Genomic DNA, 17,262 nt, shown 5'->3' on the forward strand with positions numbered 1-17,262 from the left:
GTTGTTTGTGCATCTTTTTCTTCCACACTTTTTCCTTCCTCTCAACTTTCTGTTAACATGCTTGGATACCGCACTCTGTGAACAGCCAGCTTCTTTGTCAATGAATGTTTGTGGCTTACCCTCCTTGTGAAGGGTGTCAATGATTGTCTTCTGGACAACTGTCAGATCAGCAGTCTTCCCCATGATTGTGTAGCCTAGTGAACCAAACTGAGAGACCATTTTGAAGGCTCAGGAAACCTTTGCAGGTGTTTTGAGTTGATTAGCTGATTGGCATGTCACCATATTCTAATTTGTTGAGATAGTGAATTGGTGGGTTTTTGTTAACTGTGAGCCAAAATCATCACAATTAAAAAAACCAAAGACTTAAATTACTTCAGTGTGTGCATAGAATTTATTTAATACACGAGTTTCACAATTTGAGTTGAATTACTGAAATAAATGAACTTTTCCACGACATTCTATTTTATTGAGATGCACCTGTACTAACATACCATTGTCACATATACAAATTATGCAAGTATAAAAATGAGAACGACATTCACGGTGTCTTATGAAACAAAGGTAGAATAAATAGTTCATAAACCATCTAACTTAAACTGCATCTAATTCACTGCAACTGAGGTCAACAGAGTGGGGCTGCACTCATACCTTAAATTCCATAACGTCCACAAAGGTGAAGTAATATAGAGCTAAATTCTTCAGTATTTCTGACTTTTCTTTTTGTAGTTGTGCAAGCTGTTGCTGTAATATAAAAAAAGTGCAAATTAAACACCGTCACATTAAACAAAGTCACATAATTGTAATATCTGACCAGGAAACTTATCAGCAGGGCTCACATTAGATCATTTGAACTGAAAAATCCACACAGATCTCAACCTGCTGGATTCTCGGTCTCAGAGCAAGGTTCAACAATAAAGGATGTGAGAGAGTTTCAGAACATTTGACGAGAACGGTTACATGTGCTTTTAGGACAGTTCTGCATTGTCACTTATGTTTACTGATCTACATCTATTTTAAGACTTGCAGGGCAGACTTCAACATTTGGGTTTTTGTGATGCACTGAACACTGCTGCTGTGAATTAAAGAGATCCTATAATGATGAGAATCTGTTGAAACTAAGATAATTACTTGTGATAGTGTAATATCTGCTGCGTATGCCATTGTTTTCTGGCACACTTTTGTTTATAAATATATACTTGTCATGAAGTTACACTGAATGTAATGAAAAAATACGCTGTATAAACACATATGAATACATAACAGAAAATGTCAACATACAAAACTACTTATTTATGTGGCAGACTCAATGAAATACTGACAGGGCAAGTACAACCCTCTTGTACATCCTTATTGTTGAGCCCTTTCAAAGACAGCATTTCTCAGATTTAATTTTTGACAGTGAAACTAGTGAATGAACCCTGCATCAAGTCCTGACACGCACAGGCCTTTACCCATTGGTTGTCTTTATGGTATTTGCAACTCTAGAGCAAAAATGCATTACCACTGCACCTGGGAAGGTACTCAAAATAACATGAGTATTCTGACCTCATTTTAGACATGCACATCTATATTCTATGATGTCCTGCTAATGTCATTGTATTTTAGTGATGTTTGGATAATGTCATATTATTTCAAAGAGTTACAACTCAATTCAAACATCTTAAAAAATGAAAAGCTGCATGATTTGCAAAGACTTTTGTCATTTCAGCAGTCTCCTCCAGAGTGAAGAGCAGTGCAAATATGCTCTAGAATCAAGACAGAATACTTAGTATCTATCAGGATTTCCAGAAAACCAGGTTAGAGCTAATAGAGTTAATGATGCACCTCAGATACCCATAAAGCCCAATATCAGAGAAACTATGTTTAAGACAGAAGACACAAAGTCCATCAAACCACACCATCCCCACCCTGCATACTTTTACTGGAAATATATTCAGATCCTATCCTAATGAAGCATATAATCCCATAAGATTATAAGGTTAAATATAAAATGCGTCCGGTATTTAAATACTGTAAACCTATTTGAGGTAGAGATGATAAAAACAGCAGAGAGGGAGATGAAACTGTGATAAACGGAAAGACCTGGAACCGCTTAAGGGTTAATCTTAAAACAAACAAACAAACATGTTCCGGTCACATTTCACTCCTAAATCAAAAAGATAAAACAATATATAGAATTACATTTTCCATAAAGAAAATGAAGCCTATTTTTTAGGACTTGAAGTTGATTTAGTATTGGAGTTGAAATTTTCCAATACAAGTAGTCACATTTTTGAGCAAATGATCATTAGAATGGAAATTAGCTTTTTCATTTAAATTTCTATATTACCATTATTTAATGTTACTTTTACCATTTTTCATTTTTGTATGTTAATTTTACTACAATAATAAATATCAAGAAAACTAGTTGTGCTCATAAGTTTACAAGTTTTGCAGAATGTGCAAAATGTTAATAATTGAAACAAAATAAGAGGGATCATGGAAATTGCATGTTATTTTTTATTTAGTACTGTCATGAATAAGCTATTTTACATAACAGACATTTACATATACTCCACAAAACAAAATAATAACTGAATTTATAAAAATGACCCCATTCAAAAGTGTACATACCCTTGAAACTTAATACTGTGTGTAATTTCCTGAATGATCCACAACTGTTTTTATATTTTGTGATAGTTATTCACGAGTCCCTTGCTTGTCCTGAGCTGTTCAACAGCCTGCAGTTCTTCAGAAAAATCCTCCAGCTCCTGCACATTATTTGGTTTTCCCGCAGCATCTGCACATTTGAACCCTTTCCAACATTGACAGTATGATTTTGAAATCCATCTTTTAACACTGAGGACAATTGAGGGACTCGTGCATAACTATTACAAAAGGTGAAAATGTACTGATACTCAAGAAGGCCACACAATGCATTAAGAAACGGGGGGTGTAAACGTTTTAAATTGGATGATCAGGGTAAATTGTACTTATGAGATGTTTCTCAAATGATCTTCTTTTACAGTATGTTCCATAGTTTATGTTAGACTGTTGTAGCCTAAACGTTTATGTATAGCAAATTTTATGTTGAATAGGGCTGCACGATTAATCAAATGCGATTGTCATGCGCATCTTGTCAGTAAAGTCAGTTCTGTGATCAGTAGTAAATCTCCATCACATGCTTTCAGATGGAGCAGCATTTACTACAAAGAGCCGTAGTTTACTGACAAGCTACGCAAAATCGCATTCATAATCGCAGATGATATAATAGCGCAATAATAAAATCAAAGATATCGTTCTGCGTTTATGAAAGCTGTTTGCGTAGCTCGTCAGTGAACTACGGCTCTGTGTAGTAAATGCTGTTCCATCTGAAAGCATGTGAAAATAAAATACCACACTTAACATTTTTACTGCAAAGTCACTTCATAACGTCAGTCGAGTGTTTGAAGTAAATCCTTCTGTGAGATGATGTGGCTTCTTACACAGAATAAGGCACGCAACATATTTCATAATATTCTAAGCCGTGATAAAGGCTATGTCGATTAGTATTGCATTATTATTTACTTTATTATAATAAAAATTATAATAAGACGCACTCAGCTAAACCATATATTGTCGTAGTCGTGTGTTTATTAGTCACGTTGAATCAATGAAAGCAGTTAAATCTTCTGTTTATTCAGCAACCGCTATAGGGATTTCCTGGATTTCTTCTGCGGGGCCTATTTGGAGTTTTAGTGTGAGAGCGCCCTCTGGCCTTCGGATGGAGATTACTACTGATCACAGAACCGTGCTTCACTGAAAGATACGCATGACAATCACAGCTTCTGCCTAATTGCCATTTATCACCTTTGCGATTTAATTTTGATTAATCGTGCAGCCCTAATGTTGAATCAAATACATTTATTTCTAAAGCTACTATTTGTAATGTCTACTTGATAATTTTCCCATTACACAATCATAGCTTTAAATTATCTTTTGTGGGTATTTCCAAAGCTAAATTTATTTTGAGATGAATTAGATTAATCGCCACAGCATGTAATTAATTAGATAAAAAAAATTATATATATATATATACACTTTTTTTTCCCCTTCTCTCTCTCTGTCATTGTATTCTGGGGTAAAATATGACCTGGATACATCAAAGTTACACGTGGCATAGTTTGAAGATTAAAAAGTTTGCTTATCTCCATCTCCACTCTTTTCAGAATAAAGTGTGTCGGGGCAAAACTATGTGATGCTGTGCACAATGGGCTAAAACTAATTTCAAACTTGTTTTGAATAGAGTGGATAAATATATTGAGGAAAGCATGTAACCATGCAGTAAGAGACTCAAAGGAAGCTCAGAGCACATCCCAATCAGTAGTAAAACATTACATTAAAGCATATGGTAAAAAGGCTATGTCAATTAGCAATGGATTATAAATATACTTAATTATGATGGAAATAACAAAGATGGCTTGAATAACACAGACAAACTATACATTGTCGCAGTCAAGTGTTTATTGTGTTTATGTTTTATCATTCAAAACGTTTAAGTTATTTAAAGGACCCATCTGAGATTCCTTTTGTTCATGTAGGATACTGAAATACCGACATATAAATGTGAGTACCACTGAAATGTTAAACTACATATACATAAGAGCAGGAACTAAATAAATCAAATGGGACTCCACACGGAGTCCAAACTTACCAAAAGTATAATCCAGAAAATAGTCATGTTAAGCATGCAAAAAATGCAACAAAAAAAAAAAACACAAAAAAGGAAATGTAAAACAACACTAAAAGGCAACTCAAACACAGTTAAACATGAAACAGCTCCACATCTTTGCGAGAAGCAGTTAAACATCTTAAACACAAAGTAGAAGGCAAAGCGGCATCTGAAATATACAACACTTCAAACGGACATGGTGGTTGGTTATTACGAAGGGACCAAAATGAAAAAAATAAAATGAACACAAAACACACTTGAGACATAGAATGAATATAAAAATCATATTTTATAGCACATATGAAAAAAATAGTTTCTTAAATTGTTATGAGACAATCCATTAAATAAATTAAGGCAGATCCTGGATGTCATGATGGTGATGATTTTCCTCTGTTTTCCCAAAATCACCTTTCCTTTGTGGCTTATGAATAAAAATTCATAAGCCACTTAATTCTTTACCCGTTTTCCTCTAAAATGGACATTCCAGAGCTTGTGCTTGGATAGAATTTAGGGCGAATCTCCATTTACTTGGCAGTCGAATGAGGTATCTGATCTGTCTTTACATATTGCTTTTATGTAGCATCAGTAAATGTAAATATAAAAACAAATTTCTTAGCAATCAATTCTCACACGTTTTTTTGTAAATAAAATTTCACTCATGAACAAATGGAGAAAATAAGGAGTGTCCATCAAGTGAATGTGCATAAAGACACCCCAATCGGGTGCTTCCAATTTAGGACATTTGTTTTTAAGGAAACTTTTTTGTGGTCTAGTTTTAAAGAAAATCCAAAGCCTATTTTGGCTATTTTGCATTTCCAAATGCTGGAAATGTGCAGAATTTAGGGTTGGGTACCTATGTAACCGGTATGTACAAGAACTGAATCAGAACGCAGATTTCGGTGCCACCAATGCTACAGCGCTCGATTGAAATATTTCTTCTCTGGTTCTCCGAAAAGGACGTAAGGATCACCGGCACCGCAATAATTTCCCGACTGAGAAAATGCACGAACGCAAGTCGGAAAGCTCTAATAATACAAATCCAACACATCTTTGTAGTAACGCGAGTGTCCATGTTGTTTTCACATTTCGACTTAAAAGCACAACTTGGGAAATGAGAGCATCTGAGGAATGCATGAATGCAGCAATTACACTTGCTCTGATGGCAGCAGGTAGATACCGTTCTATGCTGTAAAAAGCATATGGTAAAAAGGCTATGTCAATTAGCAATGGATTATAAATATTTTCATCACTTTAATTGACTGATTAAAGTATCTGTAAGAGGTTTTATAAAAACACCTATAATACATTAAACATCGATTGTAATTCTAATCTAATACATGGGTAAAAAAATATACTAACATCAACATAATAACATTCACTAAAGCATACTTGATTCATAAAATGAAACTTACGTTGTTGTTGCGTGTCTCGATGGCCGGGAATTTTCTGACGATGAATTTCACAGCTGACTCCAGGTTTTTGTCAATCAGGTAAGAAGGCTTTGCCTTGGGATCTCCACAGGCCTACAACGAACAGGGAAAAACATCACTGCTAAACGTGCAACAGCTTGAACAGGACCACTGTGAACATGGGCAGAAAACTGACTGATATTCCACTGATCATGAAACAAAGATTCAAACTGTTCAGAGACAGATCAGAGAAGATGAACAGTGTGGTAAAGTGCAGGGATTTGATCACAGTTAGAAAATGCAGTGGAAGAAATAAATAAGAGAGCCAGAATGTTGAGACTGAAAATAGAGATTAAAAGAGAAAGAAGGACAGATAAAATGGAAAGTAGGAATGGGAATCAAAGAGAATTTAATGGTCATAATGATTTTTAGAACCCTTTAGGAAGCACAAAATAATTGATTCAAACTATAGTGTACTATATACCAAATATACTTTGTAAAAATATTAGATATATATACATATTTTTGACTCATTTAACCAAATACAATAGGTTTAAAAGAGTAATTCGCTTGGGAATCGAACTACAACCAATATGTATGAAGTAATAAATAAATTTTTATCTCATTATTTTGTTGAGCACAGTGTCACAATCAATTAAGAATGCAAACACAAAAGTATTTTAGTACATTGTTCCAGTTTTGTTTTTATGATCACAGTTAGAAAATGCAGTGGAAGAAATAAATAAGAGAGCCAGAATGTTGAGACTGAAAATAGAGATTAAAAGAGAAAGAAGGACAGATAAAATGGAAAGTAGGAATGGGAATCAAAGAGAATTTAATGGTCATAATGATTTTTAGAACCCTTTAGGAAGCACAAAATAATTGATTCAAACTATAGTGTACTATATACCAAATATACTTTGTAAAAATATTAGATATATATACATATTTTTGACTCATTTAACCAAATACAATAGGTTTAAAAGAGTAATTCGCTTGGGAATCGAACTACAACCAATATGTATGAAGTAATAAATACATTTTTATCTCATTATTTTGTTGAGCACAGTGTCACAATCAATTAAGAATGCAAACACAAAAGTATTTTAGTACATTGTTCCAGTTTTGTTTTTAAATGTTAACGTTCTGGATTCCCAACCCTAATGGAAGGACAGATAAAAAGGAAAAGAGGAAAAGAGAGAGGACAGAATTGAAAATGCTCTTCAAACGAACAAGGTGCTGCGTGAGAAGTTGGAGAGCAGTTAGTGGAACACAGACAGCAGTGTATGATCAGAAACAGTCCTGGAGAGAAAGAGAGAGCAACAGAGAGATGGTGGGTTTGCTGGACAGTGTGTCTGATTGGCTGGCTGTTCTGTAAGAGGTGAGTGTCTTACAGAGTGAAGGAGCTGGAACGCGCCAGTGGACGTGCAGCTGAGGCAGGGCAGTGTGTATGGTCACATGACACGTTACATGATGCTTTACATGCACCTATGGCTAACGCAGCATCGAACCTCAAGACCATTTCCAGTGTGCATGGCAACACACAGAGGCTCTGGGTGCTGTAAGACAACATGTTTTTTACAAAGCCCATTAGGTCGTTCCCAAAAAAAAGACACCGCATGGCTAGCAAACTGACGGGGGTTACACGCAGGCCCTGGAAATAATGCAAACCGGCAGTTAGCTCAGGGTAACAGAGTGAAACCCACTAACATTAAATTTACATTAGCTAAATTACTCCCATGCCCACTGTTAATAATTTACCACAGCGGAGTAAATAAATAAACCCACAGAGACTCTACACTACGCCTCAAAAACGGCTGGTTCTGTTCTTCCTTGTTCTTTATCGTAGTGACATCCAACTGGTGCTTTGCAGTTAAAGCAAACTTGGTGAAAATAAAGAGGATGGTAAAAATAAAACAAACAAATAATGGAAAAATAGAAAATAGAAGAAAAATAAGCCTCATGCATTAATAATATTACCCCAACAAATGTAAGCAAAGGTTTGTAGTTACATATATTTGGCTGGGCGATATTAGTGGATCGGCCTATATTTACTATCTTTACTTTTGTCATATAGTGCTAACTTAAATGGAAAGTGGTAGATAACAGTAAATAATTAACATTTTAGGAGCAATCATCTAAAAGTGTACATTTAATCATATTTCATATCGTACATTATTATGCTGAATGAAATTTAGGCATCACAAATGTATAATGTACAGTATAAAATATGGATAAACATTAATTGATTAGATGTTGACAAAAACTATTGATTTTTGCTTTAGCTTAGAATTTTAACATGAAAGAATTGTATTTTACTAAACATTTTGAATCAATGAAGTAAAAATAGCTGTTGAAAAGATAACTCCTTTATATATATTAAAACATAAAAATAAGTAAACCATTTTAGAGCACATGCATTAATAGACATTGTCAAAATGCAGCAAAAATATTGAGATATAATTGAGAAATTGTTTAAGCTATATCGCCCAGCTTTCAACATCTGTAAGACCGGGCATAAGTTTAGGATCGCAAAACAACAATCAAAACGAAACTCACTTCGCTAAAGAAATAGAAATAAATCGGTTTGAAAGAGAAGACTCCTGCAGGTGCTACAGTTTGGGAAGGGCCTTTTTTTGTGAGTTGCGTACAGAAAGATCATGGGACATGAAACTGGTAGGAGAGCGGGGGGAAGGGGGAGACTGAGATTTTAGGAAGGTGAAAAGCTGTGCAAACCTTCCAAACTTGTCCTTGCTGGGGGAAGCATTGTAACAGAAAGAGAGAAAATTACACATAAACACAGGTTCCAACGTCTACCATGCATGTTCACTTCAAAACAAATTAGCTTTGGGAACTAATTGTAAGTCGTTCCGGTTAGTGTGTTGGTTCGGGTCCTAAGGAGGGACGCAAGGGGTCAGTTGGGTCACACAGTGCATTGAGAGGCAGTCGTTCCCAGAGCTAACATTGACACCATGCAGAATTCACTCCTCCGGGAGCAGGATCACTGTGGGCTGAGTTCAGAATTCACGTCCATTTTCAAGAAAAGACCAGGAAGTTGGTGATTAGTCAAAGAAACATAATCCATGCAAGTAAAAGGGAACCAAGGTCAACATGTTCACAAAATGACTGAAATCAGATCTGAAATTAAAGAATGACGAACAGAAACACACTGCAAGGATAGAGCGAGCAAACAAACAAAACAGACAAGCAAACAAAAAATGTCATTATTATCTGCTTTATCCAATGCATCAAAGCATCTCATGCACAGAATAATACCGAAGGGCCAATTACAATGAACTGTCATTGATCTCAGACTGAATCTATTCTGGTCAAGCAGGTAAGTGTACTAGATGCTACATCAAGTAGTGCACTAAAGGGCTTTTCACACTTGAAATTGTTAACCCTGGGTCATCCTAAACCCCGGATAAACGGAATCCTGGGTTATCTGTAATCACGTTTCACACTGCTCATACTATACCTGGGGTTAAATGTTAATCCTGGGTATTCATTAACAGAGGTTTCACGCTAGGGCTGTGCGATATGGACAAAAAAACACTATCGTGATTTCTTTGATCAATATTGCGATTTCGATTTTAATCCCGATTTTGACACACACAGACATGCTTTACAGTCATTAATGCATTCAGTGTGAATTTGAAACACATTTCCAAAAGAAAACCAGTTAGAGCTTTATCAAAAAACTGTAACGTGTCTCTAGAACAGACATTTGTCAGGAAAAAAATATATAATAATCCCGTGTCCAGGGATTTTTTTTTTGCCATGGCATTGGTCATAGAGTTGCGATTTCGATTTTAATCCCGATTTTGACACACACAGACATGCTTTACAGTCATTAATGCATTCAGTGTGAATTTGAAACACATTTCCAAAAGAAAACCAATTAGAGCTTTATCAAAAAACTGTAACGTGTCTCTAGAACAGACATAAGGCAAAATAATCACTAAGTAAAGGTGTAACAAAATGTCTCTAGAATAGACATTTGTCAGGAAAAAAATATATAATAATCCCGTGTCCAGGGATTTTTTTTTTTGCCATGGCATTGGTCATAGAGCTCTTTGTGGCGTTGTCTCAGATGTTGAACTAGATTTGCTGCGCCAAGTTCACACGTACTCCGTCTGCAGTGCGTATACAGTATGTGTATACTCATTTTACTTTCGCACAGGACGCGTTTGCAGTCCGCTCCTGATCCGCGGCTGTTTACCACAAACACAACATTTATCCATTATTTTGATTTCAAATCCAAACGTTGTTTCTGAAAATGCTTTTTCAGCATTGCGATTCTCTTTTATCACAGTACAGTAATACAATATTTCACAGACATATTCACGTTTAAACTCAATAAATATAACTTTGTTTAACTACCACCACGAGTACCACATATTATTGCCTTGTTTATCTAAAAGTGCACTTCTCCTTGTTTTAAATCTAGCCAAAAAGCCATGTGTTGACTGTTGACAGTGAAACAGTAGACTTTAATTATATGCATTTATGGTGTAATTACTAAATTTCCGTGTCAATCCATGTTAATTTTTACCACGAATAATGCGCTGCCACTTTAATTCAGCACTGGACTCCGTGTGGAAACGATCGCAGCATGACTGCTGCAGACGCACCGCTCCTGGAGCGCACTGCCGGACCGCAATCACGTGTGGTGTGAACGCTCTGATCCGTTAACATGGGCACGGACAAAATACGCACCACAGACGGAGAGTGTGTGAACCTGGCGTTACGTTTGTATCCCTGCCCGGTCTGTTCTGTTCTCTTGCTCCATTTAGGTGCGCTGCATTCTGATTGTTTCGGATAGCATACTGCCAGGAGGCCGGGGGCGTGGAAAATCGTTGCTATAAAGCGATTTAGAAATCGCGCATGCTCAAATCGCGATTTTATGACGATTTCGATTAATCGCACAGCCCTATTTCACACTGTATATTCCAAAACACCGGGTTAACGTGCTTATTTGCGGTGTCACGGTCTCTGACTGGACGAACAGCAGGCAACCTGATTACACGCTTTCACAACATTTATCCATTATTTTGATTTCAAATCCAAACGTTGTTTCTGAAAATGCTTTTTCAGCATTGCGATTCTCTTTTATCACAGTACAGTAATACAATATTTCACAGACATATTCACGTTTAAACTCAATAAATATAACTTTGTTTAACTACCACCACGAGTACCACATATTATTGCCTTGTTTATCTAAAAGTGCACTTCTCCTTGTTTTAAATCTAGCCAAAAAGCCATGTGTTGACTGTTGACAGTGAAACAGTAGACTTTAATTATATGCATTTATGGTGTAATTACTAAATTTCCGTGTCAATCCATGTTAATTTTTACCACGAATAATGCGCTGCCACTTTAATTCAGCACTGGACTCCGTGTGGAAACGATCGCAGCATGACTGCTGCAGACGCACCGCTCCTGGAGCGCACTGCCGGACCGCAATCACGTGTGGTGTGAACGCTCTGATCCGTTAACATGGGCGCGGACAAAATACGCACCACAGACGGAGAGTGTGTGAACCTGGCGTTACGTTTGTATCCCTGCCCGGTCTGTTCTGTTCTCTTGCTCCATTTAGGTGCGCTGCATTCTGATTGTTTCGGATAGCATACTGCCAGGAGGCCGGGGGCGTGGAAAATCGTTGCTATAAAGCGATTTAGAAATCGCGCATGCTCAAATCGCGATTTTATGACGATTTCGATTAATCGCACAGCCCTATTTCACACTGTATATTCCAAAACACCGGGTTAACGTGCTTATTTGCGGTGTCACGGTCTCTGACTGGACGAACAGCAGGCAACCTGATTACACGCTTTCCGTCTTTTGACATTTCTTTAATTTCTCTCACCGGCTGCTGTTTACACGACGCACGTTTCCTGTTACTGACGTGACATGAGCCTCGCTGCTCAATTTCTGATTGGCTGTCTGTTGCCAAGCGTCCAGCAGCAACAAGCAAACACTGCTCCGTTTCACACTGAACAAACTTAGCACTGCAATGCGATGTTAATACCGCACTGTTCTGGAGCAGGGTTTCATAACCCCGGGTAAAAAGCAGTGCTAACACCGCTTTCAAATTACAGGTGTGAAACGTTTCTTTACCCAGGGTAAAGCGGTGTTTAGAACAAAAAAAAGCGGTGTTTAGAACAATGATAACCCGGGGTTAAGCGCAGTGTGAAAAGCCTATACATGTGCTTGTTCTTTTGAACTCAGTTTAACTATTACTCCAAGAGGTGTAGCTCTTGAAAGAATAATTCATTTTTCCTATGTTCTGAATCTTCTGCACAGAACAGTTTCTATTGTCTCTTAAACCTTTTCCACCAAAATGATGTTGGTGCCAAAACAGCCACACATAAGGCAATGTAACAGGGTTATTTTGAGTTGCTTTTGTTGATTTGAGTCAGTTGATTTGAATCAGACAAGCAAGAATACACAACAAGCAAGCTAATATTCTATCTTTCATTCCATTTAATCATTATAATATTTTATTGTAGTTTCAACAATCAGTGCTGTTTTTGAAGAGTGTGCATGTGCATAAAAATTCATAAGGGAACACTGTATGATGTACGAAGGAACCCGTGATGAATCAAACATCAAATAAAGCAAAATGACAGGGAACACAAAAATAGTCATCAGATGCCATTTTCATTTGGAAAAAATTGCATAGTGGGGGAAAGATGCTAATTTAAATGGATAGTTCACCCATTTAATATAGCTCATAGCTCACCCTCCACTTGTTCCACACCTGTATGACGTTCTTCTGTTTAACACAAAAGAGGATATTTTGAAGAATGCAACTTTCTTCAAAACATTTTTTGCATTCAACAACTGAAAGAAATGTATACAGGTTTGGAACAACTTGAGGATAAGTAAATGATGGAAGTATTTGAATTTTTTGGTGAACTACAACCCATTTGATGAACGAGTTTTATCATTGTACAGGAAACTCATCTCAGAATGGTTCCACTTTTGGGCACTGGCTTTGGCACCAGCATTCTGTTGGTGGAAAAGGGGTCTCTAAGGATTTCATGTCGAGCTAAACACACTGCGAGATAAGAACGCACTTCCTGAGGTTGTTTCCGTGGAAGGATTCTGCTGTCATTTCCCGTGGCACAGTTTTGCTACCAACCTATATGCTAAATTTAACAAATTCCAACAGAATTCAGCTCAAGTCGTGTTTAAAACAGTTATCAGCTTAAACTGCACAAGCAAGATAAGAGGTGATTATGCCCATTTAAGGTACAAACTTGTACAAAAAAAACAAACGTCATATTCTTTTGGTTTAGATAGTAGCCGTTACAAAGCAAAAATAGCAAGAATAAAAATGTGAGTGTCATGAATTCAGAATCAAAAGAACATCTAAAATTGTAACTCCCTCTGTATCCACCACAATGCAACGTAGATCTTACAGCACTCAATGCAATGCCTGCCAGTTGCTAGGCAACAGGACTACCAAAAGCATGTATTCTAATTTCTAGTCCTGTGGAAAAGCTATTTTTCAACTAAATTTGACAGAAAAAAATACAATATGAAATAATGGGCAATAACACTGAACTGGTTCGGTCAAGTTTCCCACAGTGCTGTATTCGGAATGGATATGGTGCATGGGAGTACAGAAGAACGACAGAATATGACTAATATTGGGTTGACCCCCGATGACTTGTTTGAATGAATGAGGTCAGATGTACACGAGTGACATCAGTGGACATGGAGAGACAGGCGGCACTCCAGAGACCTTCCTGCGCTCTAAACGGGCATCACACACACTAATGAATTCACATCACATATCTGAGTGAGTTCACGGCCAGAGGGAGGAAAATGCTAACAGCGCTGGTCCTCCACTAGCCCACTTTCTGCTGTGATCTGGACTGCTTCCATTACTGCTAGCCTCAATGCCAAGCCTTTCTCAAAAACCTGAGAAAGTGGCTTTATTGGCCAAGGGAAAGAAAAACAATTATTTGAACATGCAGACTAGAACCGACAGGCTTTAATTTGTGTGTGATGTTTGCATGATTCAAGATATTTCAAGCCCCTGACTGCTGAGGGAATCTTATGAAAATATGTCCAGCTCACATTTCAACAACATTAAGGGGATATAACAGATACAACAACATAAAAATAATGTTACTTCATGACACTGAAGCACTTTCCTACCAAATTCACCTTTGTGCACTGTTAAAAAAAAAAGTAAAAACAAAACATTTAAAAAAAAATAGGGCAGACTGTGCATATTAATTAATACGAGGGAAAATATTAATATTAATATAATATTTTTATATTAATAAATATGTAGTTTTATCTGTATTTTAAATTTTGCACTTCATTGTGTTTTAGGGTTAAAATAAATGTCCGTAAAATTAATGGATAATGTCCTGGAGGAAAATTACGGTTACATTTTTTGAGGCCAGTTTACAATTTGGCCTTTTTCAGATTATCAGAATCAGTCTGTCTGATTATCAGACATGAGTCATGACATATGTCAAAATTTATTATCAGCATTTTTAACAGATACAACAGAACTGAAATTGTATCATGTTAATCAGCAACACAGCGCATGAGTGAGAATAACGCGGTATCCGCATTTGATCTCGTAGGTATCTGTTGTGCTTCGAGAGGTCAGAACTGTCCGTCTTGCCTGCACTAATTTCACTCCTCCCCTCACTGCAGCCGCCTACTCTCGCCTTCATTTCAGGCGAGGCGAGGCACATCTCAAACAAGCCTAATATAAGCCAATAGGACACTGGTTTTCCTTTGATGTAAACAAAACTTGAGACTAGCATATTCTCACCAGAGTTTACGCTTACGTCATCCGCTGGACGCCACTCTCTCGTGAACGCGCGTACGACAGTTAGCAATTAAGGTTTATAAAGTTGTAAATATGGTTATTTTTCTTAAACGCATCACATTGCTTCAGAAGGCCTTTATTAACTTCTTTTATAGTGGATTGGTTAAATTTTTCGGACTTCAAATTTTGGGCTACCATCCACTCTCATTATAAAGCTTGAAGAGCCAGGATGTTTTTTAATATAACTTCGATTGTATTCACCAAAGAAAGTCATATACATATAGTATGGCTTGAGGGTAAGTAAATCATGGGGTAATTTTCATTTTTGGGTGAACTAACCCTTTAATTTTAAGAATTTTATTTTGATGTCATTTTATTTGTTTAGTGTGGACAGACAAATTGCCTGTCACTTGATTTCTAACCTATTTATGGCACGGTTTCACAAAAATAACTTGTATAATAATAAAAAAAATTTAAAAAGCAATAAAGCATTGAAACAAATGCTATCATTAAGTATACTTCAAACTATATATATATATATATATATATATATACACACACACACACACACACACACATACATATATATATATATATATATATACATATAAGAAAAAATATTTATTCTTGCATTAAAATAATGAGAATTTGCAGGGAAAATGTGCTTAACTGCCATGAATATAATGTCAATGCAATTCACTTTAGCAAAATATCTTTTGATTTTGTGGTGAAATATGACCCAGACATGTTGGTGTTTCTATGATATTCAGCCAAATATGTTTAATATCCCATAATCCCAACCCATAATGCCTCTGATTCTTAAATCACAGATCAATGATTTCTTATTACAGCTCAGCAAAATCAAACAATTACTTTTACAATTAAAATCACTCTTCAATATCAAAAGGAATTGATAAAAATAGTAATACTGCAGAACACGACTGCCAAACCACCATCAGACCCGCTTCAGAACCCTACAGATCTCACATCTGTCAGACATGCTCTGGACTTCAGGTATGACAGCTGAAGGAGTGAAAGGGCTTGGTGTGCTGTTTTCAACACACCCACTGTCATATCAAACAGAAAGATTCAATTTATCCAGCACTGTCAGGCAACTACCCACAATTAGATCTTTGTAGAAACTCACGCTTTCAGAGCGGAGATGTCTGGATTGGATGATCCGCCTTTATAGATGGGTCATTATAAGTGCTTTAAAAGCTGGGTCACGGTGAGGTTCTAGTCTGGACACACAATATTCACAGGCCTTCTCAATCATGGCTTTGTGCACTTAGCCCTGAATAGACAGTGCCAGTACATAGATACATACATAGCATGGTATCTTGCTTTATGATCGTAGGTGGGGTAAAACTAGGACATTAGCCATCCTCACCTCACCATTAAAAGAATCATTACTAATATGCATTAGATCGACTCGTTTTGGCTGGAGATTCACTAACCTGAACTAAATCTCATTCAAAACGAGCCGGTACATTGATTTATGGCTGTATCTCGCGCGCGCGCGCGCGCACACACACACACACACACACACACACACACACACACACACACACACTCAATCAGGGCCTGGCCTTATCAACCCCGTGTGTGTATATATGTGTGCGTCTACTGCAGTTCTCTGAAACACACATGCATGAAGCGCTTATTCTCACCTTCTTGATGTTGTAGATGCGCGTGAGCATCCCGATGCCGCGGTCGTTGAGGATCGTCAGTTTCTCCGCCAGCTTCTGCTGGCTCGGCTGCAGCGCGCCCCGAGACATGGCTCAAACGACCGTTAAAACGAGCTAAATCACAACCCAACGGATTCCTCGTGTAGTGTTAAGGGGTAAGGTGCCAGATCGAGTTGTGTTTTAGTGTTAAAATTCGCCCATATTACGGGCTTGAGGCGCGTCGTCGGGGATGTGTTTTTTCTAGGTGTTGCCCTGACGGCCAGAACGAGGCTACTTCCGGTAACGACGTCACTACGTCACGTGACTGGCTGTTGTTGAAAAGATGTGGTTCTTTGAAGTTATTTTGAAGCTAATAATTTTATTTGGTGAATATCGTAGACATAGATACAAATATAAATTGTTTCCCAATAACGTTTTTTTTTATTTAAAGTCTCATCGATTTTTTTTTAGATAAGAAATCATGTTAAAGAGTTGAATAACTAATATTTAGGAAATGTTCTCATGACTGATGCAAAAAACAAAGCTTTTCAAACTCTGAATCAATTGAACCAATTGCTTCGCAAAATGATTCCATTTCGAAAACCTCGAAACATCGCGCTCTGGCGAAACCTGCTGATCAAAATGGTGTAAATGCAACGTCAACAGCCCAAACGTGCTTAAGACACATTT

General features: G+C 37.1%; 1 protein-coding gene across 1 annotated transcript in view; it reads right to left on the reverse strand.

Moving 5' to 3' along the window:
• Positions 1-16,888, reverse strand: part of LOC107601366 (nck-associated protein 1) — a 54,489-nt gene extending 37,601 nt beyond the window's left edge. Inside the window, exons 1-4 of the mRNA XM_016293530.1 lie at positions 16,576-16,888; positions 8,836-8,853; positions 6,103-6,213; positions 649-741 (exon numbers count right to left, since the gene is read on the reverse strand). Coding sequence (XP_016149016.1) covers positions 649-741; positions 6,103-6,213; positions 8,836-8,853; positions 16,576-16,683 — 330 coding nt within the window. The 5' untranslated portion in view covers positions 16,684-16,888. The remainder of the gene's footprint in view (positions 1-648; positions 742-6,102; positions 6,214-8,835; positions 8,854-16,575) is intronic.
• Positions 16,889-17,262: the final 374 nt, after the last annotated feature.

The sequence above is a fragment of the Sinocyclocheilus grahami genome, unplaced genomic scaffold (genome assembly GCF_001515645.1).
Source record: "Sinocyclocheilus grahami isolate Dianchi unplaced genomic scaffold, SAMN03320097.WGS_v1.1 scaffold304.1, whole genome shotgun sequence".
NCBI lineage: Eukaryota > Metazoa > Chordata > Actinopteri > Cypriniformes > Cyprinidae > Sinocyclocheilus > Sinocyclocheilus grahami.